The sequence below is a fragment of the Hemitrygon akajei genome, chromosome 17 (assembly GCF_048418815.1).
Source record: "Hemitrygon akajei chromosome 17, sHemAka1.3, whole genome shotgun sequence".
Classification (NCBI taxonomy): Eukaryota; Metazoa; Chordata; class Chondrichthyes; order Myliobatiformes; family Dasyatidae; genus Hemitrygon; species Hemitrygon akajei.
In genome coordinates, this window is record NC_133140.1 from 9,899,880 (window position 1) to 9,919,704 (window position 19,825).

Below are 19,825 nucleotides of genomic sequence, written 5' to 3' on the forward strand. Positions count from 1 at the left end.
ATCTCCAAGAAGCAGGACATTGTGTCTGGAGTTTAGGTGGAGGGAATCAGACAAGTTCAGGTGATAAAACTGAGATTTACTCAAATAGTGTTGCTACTTACCAAAAAATTAGCACCAACTCTCAGAGATCCAGTTCCAGAAATAGTTTGCACGGTAATGTACTGAAATCAAAAGAAGCTCTAGTTAATGGCTGTGCATTTGCAAAATATTCAATACTCATATAGAGGGAGGGAGAGGAAAGTGAATTAGACTGGAGTAATGAGACTACAGGTAGTAGAACTGGGTAATACAGTTCTATCCATGTGAAATATAACACAGACTGGCAAGTAAAGGGGCCAGGACCGTAAAACACGTAACACATAACAGTGTTGATTTAGGACAAATTGGGATATTTATTCTAAAAGACCATGGATTTTAATTTGGGAGACAATTCCATGGAGTTTGATGTTCACATTAATACAAACAACAAAAGGAGCTTTACTCTTCATCCTTTCACCTCCCATCTCATCTTTAAAACGCTATTTTTGTGGCTCTACCCCTCTTAATCAGTAAGCTGAACATTTGCTTAAGAACATAAAAGTTCTCCCTTCCTTGGACAGTAGCACCTTGCACTTCTTACGTTGTGCCAATGGCTATTGTAGTTTCAGCTGCCCTACCATTCCCCACCATAAACTCCATTCATTTCATCTGCCTCATTTTCCTTCCAGAACACTTAAAATCTACTGCCCTGACCAAATGTTTGAACAACTTTCTAACATTCACATAATGCTGGAGAAGCATCTATAGAAATGAATAAACAGTCAACGTTTCGGGCCAAAACCTTTCCCCAGGACTCCTGCAGATGGACTTGCAGCATCTGCAGAACCTCCTGTGTTTCTAACTGTCTAACATTTCTTCCTTGGGCATAGCGTCACAGCTGTTTCCAACCGTTTCTGAATTGCTGTGTGATGGGTAACGTTTTGATCAATGGTATACTGCTCCGAACACTCTGAGGACTCTTTCTGGATGCCATGGTCTTTATCAGAATCATGGGACCAACCATCCCATTGTGGAGAGGGCAGTTTTTCCCAGGCTAGTGTTGCAAACCAAGCCAGACACACAGATGAGTAGCAGTAACAGAAAGCGATAGCAGCCCCGTTAACTTGCTCTGTCATTCCAGTGAGATTGTGGCTCATCAGATCTTGGTCTCAACACCACTTTCTTGCTTAATCCCTGAAGCTACAAAAATACATGCAACTTGGCAATGAATATTCATTGAATGTGGAGATTCATGACTCCACCACACTTCAGGCAGGAAAATTTCAGAACTGGTTTACAACCAATTACCCCGACCTTTGTTCTGGTTTTAGATTCACCCACCAGGGGAAACATCCTGTCGTCGATTTTGACAATAACATAGAATAGTCCCTCCAGCCCACAATGTTATGCCAAACTACTTAAATTAGTAATCAAATAGTCAACTAAATGAATCCTCTCAGCCTACACGGTGTGCAAATCCTTCCATCTTCCTCACACTCATGTGCTTATCTGAATGTCGTTTAAAAGTCTCTGCCGCCACCCCAGGCAGTGCCATCTGGGCACCACCATTGTGTAAAAAAACTTGTCCTTGCATCCCCTCTGGTATTAGGACATTTCAACCCAGGAAAAAGATACTTCCTGTCTACTCTATGCTTCTCAAAATCTTATAAACCTCCATCACATCCTCCCTCTGTCTCAGTTGCTCCAGAGAAAACAACCACCCAAGTTTGTCCAGCCTCTCATGCCCTCTAATCCAGACAACATCCTTGCATTGATATCCTTCCTATAAAGGGGCAACGTGTGGATAGTCAGAGGCTTTTCCCAGGGCTGAAATGGCTAGCACGAGGGGGCACAGTTTTAAGGTGCTTGGAAGTAAGTACAAGGGAGATGTCAGGGGTAAGTATTTTTACACAGAGAGTGGTGAGTGTGTGGAATGGGCTGCCGGTGGTGGTGGTGGAGGCAGATACGATAGGGTCTTTTAAGAGACACCTGGATGGCTACATGGAGCTTAGAAAAATAGAGAGCTATGGGTAAGGACATGTTCGGCAGATCTTTGTGGGCCAAAGGGCCTGCATTGTGCTGTAGGTTTTCTATGTTTCTAGAACTGTACACAACACTCCAGATGCGGCTAACTAGTTTTATGAAGCTGCAACTTCCTGACTTTTGAAATCAATGCCTCAACTAATAAAGGAAAGCATGCCATACATCTTCTTAAGCACCTGTGTAGTCACTTTTAGGGAGCTGTGAACTTGGACCGCAAGATCCCTCTACTCATCCACATTGTTCAAGGCCTTGCCCTTAAGCACCTGTGTAGTCACTTTTAGGGAGCTGTGAACTTGGACCGCAAGATCCCTCTACTCATCCACATTGTTCAAGGCCTTGCCCTTAAGCACCTGTGTAGTCACTTTTAGGGAGCTGTGAACTTGGACCGCAAGATCCCTCTACTCATCCACATTGTTCAAGGCCTTGCCCTTAAGCACCTGTGTACTGTCTCTTCATATTTGACCTACCAAGGAGCAACACTTGTCATTTGGCCAAGTGACTCCATCTGCCATTTCCACATCCATATATGCAACTAATCTACATTCCACTGTAGTTCTAGCTATCTACTCATAATTTTGAAGTTTCAGCTCAACTCTAGCACATATCTAGTTATCAGAGTGGTTTTAGAAAGGGAAGGAATTCCATGGACTCACTGATAAGGTTAGAGACTGAAATAACAAAGGCCCAGGCAAATAAAGAGTCAGTAGTTGCAGTGTTTTTTGACATAGAAAAAGCCTATGACATGATGTGGAAGGAAGGATTGTTAATTAAACTGCACAAGATGGGGGTTGGTGGGAGAGTTTTTAATTGGATAAAAGATTTTTTGTATGGTAGGAAAATTCAAGTTTGAATTAGGTCAGAGTTATCAAAACAGTATATAGTGGGAAATGGCACACCTCAGGGTAGTGTGATTAGCCCGTTACTTTTCATCATTATGATCAATGATGTCTTCACAAAAGTACCAGTGGATATAGGTAGGTCACTGTTTACGGATGATGGGGCCTTGTGGAAAAGAGGCAGGAACACGGAGCATATAATCAGGAAGCTACAAGGAGCAATTGATGAAGTGGTGGAGTGGGATTATGATTGGGGATGTAGATTTTCAGTAGAAAAAACTCAAAACTGTATGTTTCACCAGGAAAAGAATTGAGGTAGGGAAGAAGTTAAGGATGTATGGGATAGAATTAGAAAGGGTTGGATCATTTAAGTTTTTGGGAGTTATATTTGATTCGTGGTTAACATGGGCAGACCGTATCAGGAAAGTTGAGGAGAAATGTAAAAAAGTAATAAATGTGATGAGATGTTTGACTGGTAGGGAATGGGGAGCAAGTTGTTCAGCATTAAAGAGAATGTATGTGACTTTAGTAAGATCTGTGTTGGACTACGGAAGTGTAGCATATGGATCAGCAGCTAGGTCTCTTATAAGGAAACTGGATGTGATTCCGGCTCAGGTTTTGAGAGTGTGCAGTAGGGCTTTTAAAACATCACCAGTATCAGCCCTGCAGGTAGAAATGGGAATAATGCCTTTGGAATTAAGTAGGATGCAATTGATGGCAAACTATTGGGCTAATTTGCAGGGGCACAATGATTTTCACCCCGCAAAAGGAGTATTGCAGGAGTGCTGGGAGAATGGGAGGTTTCAGAGGGATAACTTTAGTTGGGTAGGGAATGATATTGCTAAAGAATGTGGAGTGTTTGATCTAAGGATAAGTCCTTCAGTAGTTTATCCGGTTGTAGCTCCATGGAAGCTGGTATGGCCTGACGTAGACTGGCATTTGTTAGAGGTAAAAAGGAAAGAAAAATATAAAACTGATTTGGTAAATGCATTTAACTATCATGTGATGGAAAAGTATAGTGATTATACTCAAATTTATATGGATGGTGCTAAGGAACCTGAAACAGGAGTGACAGGGTTTGGGGTGGCTATACCAGCAAAAGAAATTGGAATCAGCAGAAGAACATCTAATAAGTTAGGGGTGTATACAGTGGAGATGATGGCAGTGTTGGTTGCGTTGTGACAGGTGGAGAAAGCTAGACTAGTCAAAGTGTTGATATACTCAGATTCATCCTCAGTTCTACCAAGTTTAAGGTCTTTTCACTCAAACAGCCGGCAAGATGTACTTCATGAAGTCCTTCAGTCAGTCACAAGAGCTGCAAATCAGGGAGGTCAGGTAAAATTTCTATGGGTTCCAGCTCATGTAGGGGTGAAGGGGAATGAGAGGGTACATGAGTTGGCAAAGAGGGTGTTAAAGATAGAAAATACAGAAATGCACATTAGTATCATTAAAGACTAAGTGTGTAATCTGGGAGAAAAAAATCATCCAAATGTGGCAAGAGAGATGGGACAGAGAGGGGAAAGGGAGGCATTTATATCAAATACAAAAAGAGTGCTACAGGTACTAGGGTAGGCAGTGGATACAGGAGAGAGGAAACTGTGTGGACCAGGTTAAGGCTGGTGCCCTGTGCACTAAACAAAACATTGAAAATGATAGGGAAACACCAGACAGGACTGAGGAATGTCAGGAAGAGGAATCAGTAGAACATGTAATTCTGAGTTGCAGGAAGTATGGGATACAGAGAGAGATGATGAGAATTAATCTAAGGGAATTGGAGGTGCAGGAATTCACATTAAAAGGGTTACAGGGCATGGGTGAGAGCACAGGTCTGGGTACTTTTAGCTTTCTTAAGGGATACAGGGTTTTATTTTAATAAGAAATGATGGATAAGCAGGAATAGGGTACTAGGATGGCCAAAAGAGGAAGGATAAAGTGTAGATTAGGGGTGGGGGTGTGTGTGCACACGTGTGTGAGACAGAGAGAGAATGGGTGAAGGGATTTAGAATGCAAGTCTATTGTCTGATCCACACCCCGGTGCAGAAGGTGACAGTAATTCACCATTAAGCTGGGGGTGGGGAGAGACGAGGAGGAGAAGATTATAAGCAATCTATTGAGTCACCAGCACATCTTCTCAAGGTAAGCATACCCTTCCTTCAATAAGACCAAAACTGTACCCAGCACACCAGGTACAATAATTTAGCGAAGCTCACCTACACTTTTTCAACAAACACTAAAATCTCATTTACCTTTCTAATTACTTGCTGTATCTGCAAACTGACTTAGTCATAAGAGACCCAAATCTCCTTGAACACAATCTTTAAATAACCCCATACCATTTAGAGAACATAAAACATGCGGCACAAATAATACTCTACTTTTCTATACTTCTAAAGTGGATAGCTTATATTAATGCGGACAATGCTGTGTCGTGTTTTTGCCCACCCAGTTAACCTACCAATGTTACAAATTTTCATTCATCATATCCAACAACTTCCTTTCCCACATGTAGAGTATCTTCAGCAACTTTCCGTAGTCCATTTGGCTGTCTATTAGGAAAGATTAGAAATAGCTGACACCTTCACACTGATTCCTAATACATTACAGTAGGTACAGCCTGAATATCTTGAAAAATCACTCATTTGAACTGACTCTCATACTTTCTCTCAGTTAACCAATTCTCAATTTCTCACTATCAATATACCACAAGCACTAATTTCATGCAGCAATTTATTAACTGGCTCCTGGAAATCCAAATTCTAGCTGGTCTCCACGGTTCAGCCTACTAGTTAAACAACTTGTAGTTTGATGTGAAACTTTTAAGAAAATGCTACAACGCTGTTCTGTCCCAATTTTCCTCTTCCATAACCAACACACAGATTAAATTCGCTAGTGCTCTGATTGTGGGACATTGCCATGCACCCATGTGAATGCTGATGCTTTTAAAAGTAATTTTGTGATTTACCAGCTCTTGGTACACTGATAATACAATACTTGGCTATATCTTTTCTTCAGTTTTCTTAAATTCATAATATTTATTATGAGAGGGTGAATATACATAATACAAAGAAGCTGCACAGTAGCTAGTGTATTACAGCAGGTTCAATTTCCAAGGAGTTGGTACGTTCTCCCTGCGACTGCGTGGGCTTTCTCCGGGTGCTTCAGTTTCCTCTCTCATTTCAAGGGTATATGGGTTAGCAGCTTAAATGGCCACACGGGTATAACTGGGCAGCACAAGCTCATTGGTCCAGTTACAGTTCTGTATCTCTAAATAATGCTCAAGATCAATTAAAATTAATAGTCATACAGCATGGAACCAGGCATTTCTGTCTGTTGAGCCCATTTATAATAATCCTATTAAATTCTCCCCACATTACCAACAACCCACACCCGATTATAGCACTCGTCAACAGTGCTAAAGGGTTAATGAGAAAGCTCTCTGCTTACTTGCTATTCCATAGGAAAAATATCAGGTTTTCCACCAAGTAACTCTGAATTTGGTTTATCAGCCCTCGCAACTCTTCAGATTATCAGCTTCTATGTTGCTTTTGGCCTTCTTTAAAACCTAGATCATGTTACCTCTCTGCAATGACAATAACTTCACTTTGGGATCCCCAAGTCCAGTTAAAATTCCCAAAATCTGCTCAGACTTTTGAATGATATCCACATGTGCACATATCTTGACCATTCCTGTGTTCTGGTCAAATCAAGATTTAATTTTTCCCACTAATTGTCAGCAAATACATCCAGGTTAAACGGATGAGCAAAGGTTTCATTGTAATTGTATTAATTTATCAGATCTATATACTGGTGAATCTGTGGAATTCATTGCCACTGACATTTGTAAAGGCCAAGTCATTGGGTATACATTGATAGGTTCTTGATGAGTAAAAGTATCAAAGGATATGGGAAGAAGGCAGGAGAATGGGGTTAAGAACAAATATAAATCAGCCATAATGGAATTGTAGAGAGTTTGATGGGCAGACTGGCTTAATTCTGCTCCTATGTCTTAAGGTCTTACATTATATTCCTCTCCAGCTTCAATACAGCGCTATCTCCTGCTTTAATAAATTGCTCCTCCTCATTTCCCCATCCAATCAGACCACTTATCCTTCTATCCTGATTGACTACTCCATATATTTGGTCATGAAACCCAGGAACATTGGTCTTCTGCTTGCGTGGCCCAGAGCTTTAGAAAACCATCGTTCTTTACCCGTCCACTCTTGATGACTTCACTGTTGTTTCCCAGAGCCAGCTCTGCGCAGGCCTTGTTGAAGTCTGCCAGGCCTCCTATTGGAAGGTACTCTTTGTCCATCTTCTTTGCCGCAATTTGACTCTCAGCCTGTCAAGAATATTGAAATGACAAGGTACTCGTCAGAAGTAGTAATGTCTAGAGGCACTGATTGTGGTAAGGAGGCAAGGTTTCTTTTCCATAACAGCTCTTTCCCTGAAAATTTTGGATGAACTCAGGTCAGGCAGCATCCGTTGAAATGAGCAGTCAACGGATGCTGCCTGACCTGCTGAGTTCATCCAGCTTGTTTGTATGTGTTGATTTAACCACAGTATCTGCAGTGTACTTTGTGTTCCCTGTAATTTTTTTCTCTTGTAGGCCATTCCTGCACAGGATCATGTACAACAAAGAAGCTAAAGAAAAATAAAGCACCAGAATACAAGTTTGGTATTACCAGCTGCACTTTGACATTGTCCTTCAACAGTACCACAACCCCGAGCCTTCTCCACTATCTCATGATACATATTTTCAACAGATGCATGGTGAATAAAATAAAATTCTGGAGTAGTAGTAGTAGTCTACAAAGTTAAATCAATAAAAATTGGCATTTCACTTCCATCAGTAAATTTGTGAATTGAATGTATATGAACTTTTTTTTTTACAAGGTGATTACTGGCGTAGTTGTGAGATTGTCATACAGCTCTGGTGCTCAGTTGCTTTTACAGTGCACACAGTATCAGTGCCATGATCACAGGGCAACCAGGATTACGCTCCAAATCCTAATGACTTCTAATTCCAAGATTAACAGTAATTCCCTCTGAAGGTCTTTGTACTTCTCTCAATTAAGTAGCAGCCATTTCATAAAGAGACACCAGTTCTGAATTGCAGTAATGGACCATTGATCACATTTCCAGCATTGGGTTACTCAGCAATCTTTGCAAGTGGTTAGTTCAATCTGCCCGACATGAAGGAAACATTTGGTACGACGTTAGAGGGCCTGAAACCATGCGACTGCACTGTTGCTTTTTTGTGGATGTGCTTAATGTGCAAACTTAATGAAAGATCTACACTGGAAAATTGGCTATTTATGTCCTTATCATAATGAAGGTTGGTCAAGAGGCTCATTTGGCATTCAAGATGAGGTAGTAAATTGGACTAGACATTGGCTTTGTGGGAGAGGTCAGAGTGGTAGCAGATGGATGCTTCTCTGACTGGAGACCAGTGACTAGTGGTGTGCACAGGAATTGTTGCTGGAACTGATTGGTTGAGGACCTGAGTTTTAGTGAAAGGTTGAATAGGTTAGGAATTTATTCTGTAGAACATAGAAGATTAAGGGGAAACTGGCTAGAGGTTGTACAAAATTATGAGCTTGGGTGAATTCAAGCAGGCTTTTTCCACTGAAGTTAGGGGAGACTACAACTAGAGGTCATGGGTTAAAGGTGAAATGAGGGGGAACTTCTTCACTTCAAGGGTGGTGAGAGTGTGGAACAAGCTGCCAGCACAAGTAGTGATGTTTGTGATCAATTTCAACATTTGAGAGAAATTTGGATGGGTACATGGATGGGAGGGGTATGGGCCAGGTGCAGATTGATGGGTCTAGGAAGTGTAATGGTTTGACGTAGGCTAAATGGGTCAAAATGCCTGTTTCTGTGCTGTAGCGTTCTACAACTTTGATTTGAAAGGCCAACAATAATAAGCATGAAGAATTTCAACAGACTCTATTCGGTAGGCTCTTTTCAAAAATGAAGGCTCCTGTTGAGAAAGCTCCCCTCCTCTTATCTAAATAGATGAACTTTCAGTAAATACAAGATTATGAACCCAAAGCACTGACTCTTCACAAATGCTGCCTGAAATAATTTAATTTTCTTACATTTTTTCCTTTCTCTTTCCCATGCATGTACTAACCTCCGTCATTTTGCAGGCATCTCGCAGCATTGTTCAGTGAAGAGATCCTGAGTCTACAGGATTTAGTATTTCTTCACCATAACCCACTTTACAAATAAAAGGAACACCATATTCTACTCACCTTTCGGACAGAGTTCAATACAAACGGCTTCCCACTGTCATCACGGTATGCACCGACACCCAAGTTCATTTTCTTGGGACTGTTGTCACGCTTGAAAGCTTCAGTGACCCCAAGAATTGGATCAGGAGGACCCATTTCCACATGTGACCACACCGAGCTGGAATATTATTGGAAAGGATATTTCAGCAATGGCTTCTATTCAAAATGTTATTTATTTGAATACATTTAAAAGCAGCATAAATGAGAAAATAAGCCGTATTGTAGTGGATTATAATTGCACAATAAGGAGTTAGCTTGTTTTATAATTAGCAGTCATAACCCCCAGGTAAACACAATACACACTTACCCACTAGCTGGATTGCTATGGATGTACCACGGTGTAAGTATAAAGTGCCCAATTAATGTAGAGTATCATGTGAATTTTCACACCCATTGTGAACGATGGCAAAGGAGGACCCAATCATGGCCTGCATCCTTGCATGTTAAACCATGTAAACTGCCCATCCAGTTGAATCACAAACATGAGACAATCTGCAGGTGCTGAAAATGCAAAGCAATACATGCAAAATGCTGGAGGAACTCAGCAGGTTTGGGCTGAAGTAAAGAGCCGGGAAATTTATTGGTGAAAGAGGTAAAGGACTGGAGGAGGGGAAATTTGATAGGAAAGGATAGAAGACCATGGAAGGAAAGGAAGGAGAGGAGCACAAGAGGAAGGTGGTGGGCAGGCAAGGAGAAAGAGGGAAACAGGAATAGCGAATGGTGGTGGGGGGGGGGTTGTGGCAGCAATTACCATTAGTTTGAGAATTCGATATTCATGCCATCAGGTCAGAGGCTATCCAGACGGAACACAAACTGTTGCTCCTCCAAACTGAGCGTGGCCTCATCGTGGCGATAGAGGCGGCCACGGACTGACATGTTGGAATGGGAATAGGAAGTGGAATTGAAATGGGTGGCTACAGGGAGATCCCACCTTTTTCTGGTGGACAGAGTGTAGGTGCTCGGCGAAGTGGTTTCTCAATCTCGCAATTTGTGTGTGTTGCCCATCTAGTTACTCATTTATGATCATTTCAGTTTGAAATCTCATCAACCATTGGTAAAAATCTTCTCCCCTGCTTCTGTTTAAACTTATTACAGTACCCTCAAATAACAATTATTATTCTTAAAAGATAAATGTTGATGCAACACTAGCACAAATCCCCTTCTATTCTGAAGAACAAACCTGTATGTCCTAACAGTTTGATGTATACACTGTAGTCGCATCTAAAAGACATCTCCAACAATATAGACTTCTCCAATACCACACCAATATGTCACTTTGCACCCATGTACTTGTAAAATTCCTATAAATGGCTGACCTAGTAACATGGGAGAATCAGAAATAGGGAAATTCAGAGCAGAGAAAGATTGACTGTTGGAAGACAAAATGGAATCCCACGTCCATGTTCCTAACACAGATCATCACTCCACTGACTGAACCCAGTTACATTCCTGTCTGTTCAACCCGCAATTTTAAAACATCCTCAGTAATGTTTCCAGCCTAACTTTAAACAAAGCAGAAAAAACCATACTTTCAAAGACTCTACGACTCATGCTCCCAGTATTATTTATTTTTTATTTGCTAAATTGTCTTCTTTTGCACAGTCCTGGTCGCCTCAGTCCTTGTATATAGCTTCTCATAAATAATATTGAATGTCTTTATTTTCCTGTAAATGCCAGGAAGAAAAGGAATCTCAAGTTAGTATATGGTGACATACACATACTTCGATAATAAATTTCCTTTGGGCGAGACCACAGAAAGGAATGACATGCCTGCATTATTCTGAGGTTCGATATAGTCAAGGTTGGAAAACCAGCGCTGGCATAGTGATGGCAGTGTTTAGAAGCTAAACCAAACAGCAAGTTGTTTTATATATACACATACACACACTTTAAATGTACTCTTCTGTGTACGTGAGAAAGTAAGAAATAGAAAGATGTGGGATGTGGTGGACAAAAGAAAATTGTGCCAGAGAAGAGAAAGAACAAGCAAGACGAAAGAGAAGCAGAAGACCGTGAAAGGAGATGGAGAGAGAGAGAGAGAGAGAGGGGTGCAGAGGAGAGAGCTCATTCTAACGAAGCCACAGCCTGAATGACTTGAAAAGGCAACCTTCACAACACCAGGTTAAGCCCTGATCTAGAAAAAGACAACTTTTTTTGAAGGAGGAATGAACAGAGAAACTGAAACTCACATTAAACACAAGTGAGCCACATTTCATTTAGGCCAGCTGGAAAACTGGACATAAGCCATGATTTCAAAGAAAAGATTTTGTTTATGCCAAAATGCATCTGCACAATCACAAATTTAAAATCTTCATGAATTAGCATAAGACAGCACTGAATATAGGATCTAGTGCAGGGGTGTCAAACTCATTTAAGGTCACGGGCCGGATTGAGCAAAATGCAGCTTCATGTGGGCCGGATCAGTCGGACGCGTGCGAACGCAGCTTTCGTTGCCTCCGTTTTTTCGGCCTGCTCTCATGCGTCTCAGTCTCTGCTATAACTACAAAGTGTTTCACTTTACAAATTCCGTTTCTTATGAAGAAGACTGCTGAGCAAGACTGCCGAATAAACACTAAAAACCCTGAAAACCTGGTACCTGAATAAACTCAGCATTAGCCATATCATATGCCATAGGCGCTTCGATTACTGGGGCCAGCTTTAATAGTAATTAGATATTATCTCGCGGGCCAAAGATAATTCCACCGCGGGCCGGATTTGGCCCGCGGGCCTTGAGTTTGACATATATGATCTAGTGCTTTCCTGGCGTATATGACGAGTTCGTCATCGAAATGTCGGTTAAAAAATCAATATTTGTATGCAGCTGGAAGCCCAGGAAGAGCTTATTCAGCATTGAATATAATTATTTTCTTAATTGCATTAAGATACTGTCATCGTAAGTGCCTTTGAGAAAATTGCTGTACTTACTATACACACTGCATAGCTAAAATTAATTTATTACAATATCTCAATACTATTAAGTTTTCATAGTGGAAGTAACGTGACTAAAAAGAACACTGAAACTTTAACTAGTTTAATCAATGTACACCTTTAGATCCTAAGTTACTTTGTAGTATGTATGAACTTTAAAAATGATGCTTAAGAACAAGAACCTAATTTGAGAAGCTCTGTCAACCTGAAATTAAAATAGTTTTGATTTTCAGACAGAAAGATTGGTTTGACAACTTCTGTTTAATTTCCCAGTTTCCTTCACTGGTCCAGCATTTGTGATCGTCTTTTCTAAGTGCCTGAGTTTACTCAGCTCTGGGGACGTGCTCCTGCATCATCCTCCGTTATAAAAAAAAAGCACCAGTCACACTGCAAAGCAAAACTGAGTTGGCATCTGTTCCCAAGATGTCATGTTCCAGTTCTTTCAGGTGTAGAACTTTGTAAGTTTTATGTGCAAGGAGTCAAAGAGGATTCAAATGAGAAGAGTATAGATTATAAATTGTCAACTTTAGTTAAAGTAGACAAAACACATCAACAGATAGAGATTGCCAAAAGGTCCATATGCAATTCAATAGCACTTCCTTCTGGGTCACTCATATAGGATTACAACAGAAGTGTAATTAATTCTGCTTTGTAATACAAGTTGCAAAATGTCACAATAGAAAAAACAGCTGCGTTTCAAACACAACTTCTGCCAACTCTCTTCCATCCACAGAAACTGCAACTCATACAAAGTAGTTGAGGGGATGAAAGATTTTTAAAAAATGCTAACAACCTGCTGAAAATATTTTCTGTTGCAACATTCCTGTATGAAATCTTAGAGAAGTTCAAATTAATTGTTAACTCAGGGAGATTTACAGCATCAAATGATCTGACTGCTGCAATAATTGGGAAATATCAATTCAGAAATGCTGCAAGGACAAAGAGCTTTACAAAAGTTATAGGGCATTGATGAACGTGCCAACAGGATAAAGCAGAGGTAATACTAACAGCACTCTAAGTAAACATACAGATCAAGTACAGCCAAACAGATAGAGGAAAGAAAGAAATGCATTTGATCTAGCTAGTGGTAGTGTGGAGAGAGCAGGTTAGCAGTGACCTAGACTCAATCATCCAAAGGGACTTGGAGTCCTTGTGCAGAACACCCTGAAGGTTAACTTTCAGGTTGAGTCTATATTGAGGAAGGCAAACGCAATGTTACTATTCAATTTGAGAGAACTGAAATATAAAATCAAGTAAGTAATATTGAAGCTTTATAAGGCCCTGGTGAGGCCTCAGTTCTGAGCTCCTTATCGGAAGAAAAGTATGTGCTGACATTGGAGAGGTTGAAAGGAGGTTCACAAAAACGATTCTGGAATGGAAAGGCTCATCATATGACGAGCCTTTGAAGGCTCTGTACCTGTACTCACTGAAATTTAGAAGAATCAAGGAGAATCTAATTGAAACCGATTGAATATTGAAAGGACTTGATAGAGTGGATGTGGAGATGTTTCCTATTGGGGGGGGGGGGAGGAGAGAGAGGAGAGATGTCCAAGACCCGAGGACAGCCTCAGAACAGAGAGGCATTCATGTAGAGCTGAGATTAGGATGAATTTCTTTATCCAGAGGGTGGTGAATCTGTGGAATTTGTTGCCGTAGGTGGCCATGGAAGCCAAGTCATTGGGTTTAAGGCAGAGGTTGATAGATTCTTGATTAGTCAGGGCATGAAGGGATACAGGGAGAAGGCAGATGGATCAGCCATGATAAAATGGTGGAGCAGACTCAACTGGCCAAATGCTCCTTTATCTTATGACCCCTCGGTTAGCAGTGGGGGTTTATGGTATGAACTAGGTTGGAAACCCCAGATCTGGTGTAATTACCATAACAATCTGAAAAGGAGAGTAGATAAGTATTTACAGATTGCTTTTGTGTGTATACTGCATTGGAGTATCTATGCACATTTTAGGCTTCCAGGACTGTTGCTTTGACTGGACGTCTCCAGTTACAAGGAAAAATTGGGACTATTTTCCTGGAGTGCAGGGAAGTCGAGGGGGTGACCCAAAGGAAATTTATTAAATTGAGGGGCACAGGTTTTTGGGTCCACAACCAGAAGGCACGAGTTTAAAGTGAATCAAGTCGAGTTTACCGTCATGCGCACAATTAAGACAGTACAATGAAAAACTGGCTGCAGCATCAGCTACATTAAATCCGACACCAGATACAATAAAATTATACCATTAATAGAAGACTGCCAAAGCAAGACATTATTGCAAAACGAAATCCCAGTGAAAGACAAGCCGATGGAAATGCAAGGGGTGGTATTTAGTGTTCCATGAGACAGTCCAGGTTAGCTCAAGAACTGATGGTTGAACGTGGTGCATTTAATCTGGGCTTCTGTATCACCGCCCGAAGGCAGGGAGATTTAAAGGTGACGAGGGACAAACTCTGCCGCACAGCGGGTGATGAGCTGCCGGTTGAGATCGGCACACTTGGACAGGTACCCGGGTGGAACAGCCCATCTCCATTAGCAAGGAGACCGGAGTGGGGTGTGAAACCGAGCAGGCTCGGCTCGGCTCGGCCCGGGACACCGATCCAGGCTCGGCCCGTTCCGCCCCGAGACGCCGATCCAGGCTCGGCCCATCCCGTCCCGTCCCGTCCCGTCCCGCCCCGCCAGGTCCCCCGTGCCCTTTAACACGTCGCGTCAAGGGCACGGCCGCCACGCGGGAGGGCGGGGACTCGCCAGACCCACCCACCAATCGCCAGGCAGCTGTCGGCGGTCCCGCTTGACTGACAGGAGGCGGCCCCCTCTTCTGTCAATCAGCGGCCAGGACGGTGAGCAACGGCTAGCGTGATGTCGCAAGGAAGGCGGGGCCTGGAACGTTTCTCGGCCAATCAGCGGACAAAGAAAGACAGATTGATGCAAGCATGTCTCCCGAGGCCCAATCTCCCTCCCCATACAACAAAAATCACAACCACAAAATCTGAGTAAAGTCAATCTTAGCCAAGGCGTTCTTCAGCTTAGAACATGTGGCTTTTGTTGGGGCCCACACAGACACCGTCCCGTTTCCACGGTGACCTGATTGAATCGCGCTTGGAGGCGGCAGCGCTGGCCTTCCTCCGGCTGACGGTTACCTAGCTCGTGCGGAAACGGCGGCCAGAGCCGGGTGGTGGGCCGCCGTGGCCAGCAGTCTGTACGAACACAACATCGCCGCGCTCGCTGGAGTTAGGGACGCTTAGATGTCGGCGGCAGCGCCTTTATATAACCGCAGGGAAACCAAGGAGGATCGCGTGTGGTGGCAAGAGGTAACCTGGATGTTGAAAGGTCCACTGTGCTCAGTCTCATCAGCGCCACCTGTAGGCTGAATGACTCACCCTTCAGGAGGGATGGCAACCCCACCTCTACAATTACTATGCCACCTCTACAATCGCTGTATCATCTGTACAATCACTGTACCACCTCTACAATCGCTGTATCATCTGTACAATCACTGTACCACCTCTACAATCGCTGTATCATCTGTACAATCACTGTACCACCTCTACAATCGCTGTACCACCTCTACAATCGCTGTATCATCTGTACAATCGCTGTACCACCTCTACAATCGCTGTATCATCTGTACAATCGCTGTACCACCTCTACAATCGCTGTACCACCTCTACAATCGCTGTATCATCTGTACAATCACTGTACCACCTCTACAATCGCTGTATCATCTGTACAATCACTGTACCACCTCTACAATCGCTGTATCATCTGTACAATCACTGTACCACCTCTACAATCGCTGTATCATCTGTACAATCACTGTACCACCTCTACAATCGCTGTATCATCTGTACAATCGCTGTACCACCTCTACAATCGCTGTATCATCTGTACAATCGCTGTACCACCTCTACAATCGCTGTATCATCTGTACAATCGCTGTACCACCTCTACAATCGCTGTATCATCTGTACAATCGCTGTATCATCTGTACAATCGCTGTACCACCTCTACAATCGCTGTACCACCTCTACAATCGCTGTATCACCTCTACAATCGCTGTACCACCTCTACAATCGCTGTATCATCTGTACAATCGCTGTACCACCTCTACAATCGCTGTACCACCTCTACAATCGCTGTACCACTACAATCGCTGTATCATCTGTACAATCACTGTACCACCTCTACAATCGCTGTACCACCTCTACAATCGCTGTATCATCTGTACAATCGCTGTACCATCATCACAGGTCTCCACTTTGCCCAGCTTTGTACCTGTGACCATGAGGCTTTGTTTAAGTTTGCTGACAACATCACTGTTCTTGGCAGTAACAAAGGTGGTGATGAATCAGCATCTAGAAGGGAAATTGAAAATCTGGTCAAAGTATGGGTCAAATCGAGATGGTGGGGCTAGGGCCTGAGATCGTATCGAAGTGGCAGGATCCAGATCTGAGAGTGAGAAACGAGCTGATGCTTGGCTGATTTAGGTGCTGGTCCAGGTTGAAAAGCTCAGTGTGTCGGGGCCGGAGTCGGAGCCAAGGAACGAGCTGGTGTTTGGGCAATTGGTCCAGGTTGAAAAGCTCAGTGTGTCGGGGCCGGAGCCAAGGAACGAGCTGGTGTTTGGGCAATTGGTCCAGGTTGAAAAGCTCAGTGTGTTGGGGCCGGAGCCAAGGAACGAGCTGGTGTTTGGGCAATTGGTCCAGGTTGAAAAACTCAGTGTGTCGGGGCTGGAGCCGGAGCCAAGGAACGAGCCGGTGTTTGGGCAATTGGTCCAGGTTGAAAAGCTCAGTGTGTCGGAGCCGGAGCCAAGGAACGAGCTGGTGTTTGGGCAATTGGTCCAGGTTGAAAAGCTCAGTGTGTTGGGGCCAGAGCCAAGGAACGAGCTGGTGTTTGGGCAATTGGTCCAGGTTGAAAAGCTCAGTGTGTTGGGGCTGGAGCCAAGGAACGAGCTGGTGTTTGGGCAATTGGTCCAGGTTGAAAAGCTCAGTGTGTCGGGGCTGGAGCCAAGGAACGAGCTGGTGTTTGGGCAATTGGTCCAGGTTGAAAAGCTCAGTGTGTCGGAGCCGGAGCCAAGGAACGAGCTGGTGTTTGGGCAATTGGTCCAAGTTGAAAAGCTCAGTGTGTCGGGGCTGGAGCCAAGGAACGAGCTGGTGTTTGGGCAATTGGTCCAGGTTGAAAAGCTCAGTGTGTCGGGGCTGGAGCCAAGGAACGAGCTGGTGTTTGGGCAATTGGTCCAGGTTGAAAAGCTCAGTGTGTCGGGGCCGGAGTCGGAGCCAAGGAACGAGCTGGTGTTTGGGCAATTGGTCCAGGTTGAAAAGCTCAGTGTGTCGGGGCTGGAGCCAAGGAACGAGCTGGTGTTTGGGCAATTGGTCCAGGTTGAAAAGCTCAGTGTGTCGGGGCTGGAGCCAAGGAACGAGCTGGTGTTTGGGCAATTGGTCCAGGTTGAAAAGCTCAGTGTGTCGGGGCCGGAGTCGGAGCCAAGGAACGAGCTGGTGTTTGGGCAATTGGTCCAGGTTGAAAAGCTCAGTGTGTCGGGGCCGGAGCCAAGGAACGAGCTGGTGTTTGGGCAATTGGTCCAGGTTGAAAAGCTCAGTGTGTCGGGGCCGGAGTCGGAGCCAAGGAACGAGCTGGTGTTTGGGCAATTGGTCCAGGTTGAAAAGCTCAGTGTGTCGGGGCTGGAGCCGGAGCCAAGGAACGAGCTGGTGCTTGGGCAATTGGTCCAGGTTGAAAAGCTCAGTGTGTCGGGGCTGGAGCCAAGGAACGAGCTGGTGTTTGGGCAATTGGTCCAGGTTGAAAAGCTCAGTGTGTCGGAGCTGGAGCCAAGGAACGAGCTGGTGTTTGGGCAATTGGTCCAGGTTGAAAAGCTCAGTGTGTCGGGGCCGGAGCCAAGGAACGAGCTGGTGTTTGGGCAATTGGTCCAGGTTGAAAAGCTCAGTGTGTTGGGGCCGGAGCCAAGGAACGAGCTGGTGTTTGGGCAATTGGTCCAGGTTGAAAAACTCAGTGTGTCGGGGCTGGAGCCGGAGCCAAGGAACGAGCCGGTGTTTGGGCAATTGGTCCAGGTTGAAAAGCTCAGTGTGTCGGAGCCGGAGCCAAGGAACGAGCTGGTGTTTGGGCAATTGGTCCAGGTTGAAAAGCTCAGTGTGTTGGGGCCAGAGCCAAGGAACGAGCTGGTGTTTGGGCAATTGGTCCAGGTTGAAAAGCTCAGTGTGTTGGGGCTGGAGCCAAGGAACGAGCTGGTGTTTGGGCAATTGGTCCAGGTTGAAAAGCTCAGTGTGTCGGGGCTGGAGCCAAGGAACGAGCTGGTGTTTGGGCAATTGGTCCAGGTTGAAAAGCTCAGTGTGTCGGAGCCGGAGCCAAGGAACGAGCTGGTGTTTGGGCAATTGGTCCAAGTTGAAAAGCTCAGTGTGTCGGGGCTGGAGCCAAGGAACGAGCTGGTGTTTGGGCAATTGGTCCAGGTTGAAAAGCTCAGTGTGTCGGGGCTGGAGCCAAGGAACGAGCTGGTGTTTGGGCAATTGGTCCAGGTTGAAAAGCTCAGTGTGTCGGGGCCGGAGTCGGAGCCAAGGAACGAGCTGGTGTTTGGGCAATTGGTCCAGGTTGAAAAGCTCAGTGTGTCGGGGCTGGAGCCAAGGAACGAGCTGGTGTTTGGGCAATTGGTCCAGGTTGAAAAGCTCAGTGTGTCGGGGCTGGAGCCAAGGAACGAGCTGGTGTTTGGGCAATTGGTCCAGGTTGAAAAGCTCAGTGTGTCGGGGCCGGAGTCGGAGCCAAGGAACGAGCTGGTGTTTGGGCAATTGGTCCAGGTTGAAAAGCTCAGTGTGTCGGGGCCGGAGCCAAGGAACGAGCTGGTGTTTGGGCAATTGGTCCAGGTTGAAAAGCTCAGTGTGTCGGGGCCGGAGTCGGAGCCAAGGAACGAGCTGGTGTTTGGGCAATTGGTCCAGGTTGAAAAGCTCAGTGTGTCGGGGCTGGAGCCGGAGCCAAGGAACGAGCTGGTGCTTGGGCAATTGGTCCAGGTTGAAAAGCTCAGTGTGTCGGGGCTGGAGCCAAGGAACGAGCTGGTGTTTGGGCAATTGGTCCAGGTTGAAAAGCTCAGTGTGTCGGAGCTGGAGCCAAGGAACGAGCTGGTGTTTGGGCAATTGGTCCAGGTTGAAAAGCTCAGTGTGTCGGGGCCGGAGCCGGAGCCAAAGGACGGGCTGGTGTTCAGATTGCTGCTCAGTGAGGGTTCAGTCTCTGCACTGATCTGAGGCTGTGACCTACAACTACGGCCTGCAGCGATGACTGGTCGTGGCTGCAAACTCACTTTTGTGAATGTTTTTGCTGTTTGCACGATTGGTTCTTTATTATTATTGGATATCTTTGTTTAGTGGCTGCCTGTAAGGAGATGAATCTCAAGGTTGTATATAGTATACCTACTTTGATAATAAATGTACTTTAAACTTTCAACTTTGTGTCACAACAATCTTTCATTCAACGACAGCAAAACCTTTTCATTTTTAGAATCTTCTTATTGGTACATAATCTTCTACAGCTATAAAATTATACAAAACTTCAACAAGATAATATGTATACAATTAATAAAGCTGAAGAAAAGAAAGTTGATCGTAATATATGAAAATGAAAAAAAAATTATATATAAGGAAAAGAAGGAAAAAAAAGAGCCCTAACTAACTAAAAAAAAAACCCCACTGACTACACAAAAAGGGAAAAACCCAATTAGGAATCAA

At 44.2% G+C, this 19,825-nt stretch overlaps 2 protein-coding genes across 2 annotated transcripts in view; one reads left to right on the forward strand and one right to left on the reverse strand.

Annotated features, from left to right (window-relative positions):
* LOC140740468 (aspartate aminotransferase, mitochondrial-like) overlaps positions 1 to 15,404 on the reverse strand; it is a 29,218-nt gene extending 13,814 nt beyond the window's left edge. Inside the window, exons 1-4 of the mRNA XM_073069643.1 lie at positions 15,248 to 15,404; positions 9,152 to 9,308; positions 7,108 to 7,236; positions 102 to 161 (exon numbers count right to left, since the gene is read on the reverse strand). Coding sequence (XP_072925744.1) covers positions 102 to 161; positions 7,108 to 7,236; positions 9,152 to 9,308; positions 15,248 to 15,321 — 420 coding nt within the window. The 5' untranslated portion in view covers positions 15,322 to 15,404. The remainder of the gene's footprint in view (positions 1 to 101; positions 162 to 7,107; positions 7,237 to 9,151; positions 9,309 to 15,247) is intronic.
* On the forward strand, positions 15,353 to 19,525 carry LOC140740965 (uncharacterized). The gene is made up of 3 exons (XM_073070606.1): positions 15,353 to 15,418; positions 16,595 to 19,114; positions 19,247 to 19,525. The coding sequence occupies exons 1-3, from the start codon at positions 15,353 to 15,355 to the stop codon at positions 19,343 to 19,345; spliced, it is 2,685 nt and encodes an 894-aa protein (XP_072926707.1). The 3' UTR covers positions 19,346 to 19,525.
* Positions 19,526 to 19,825: the final 300 nt, after the last annotated feature.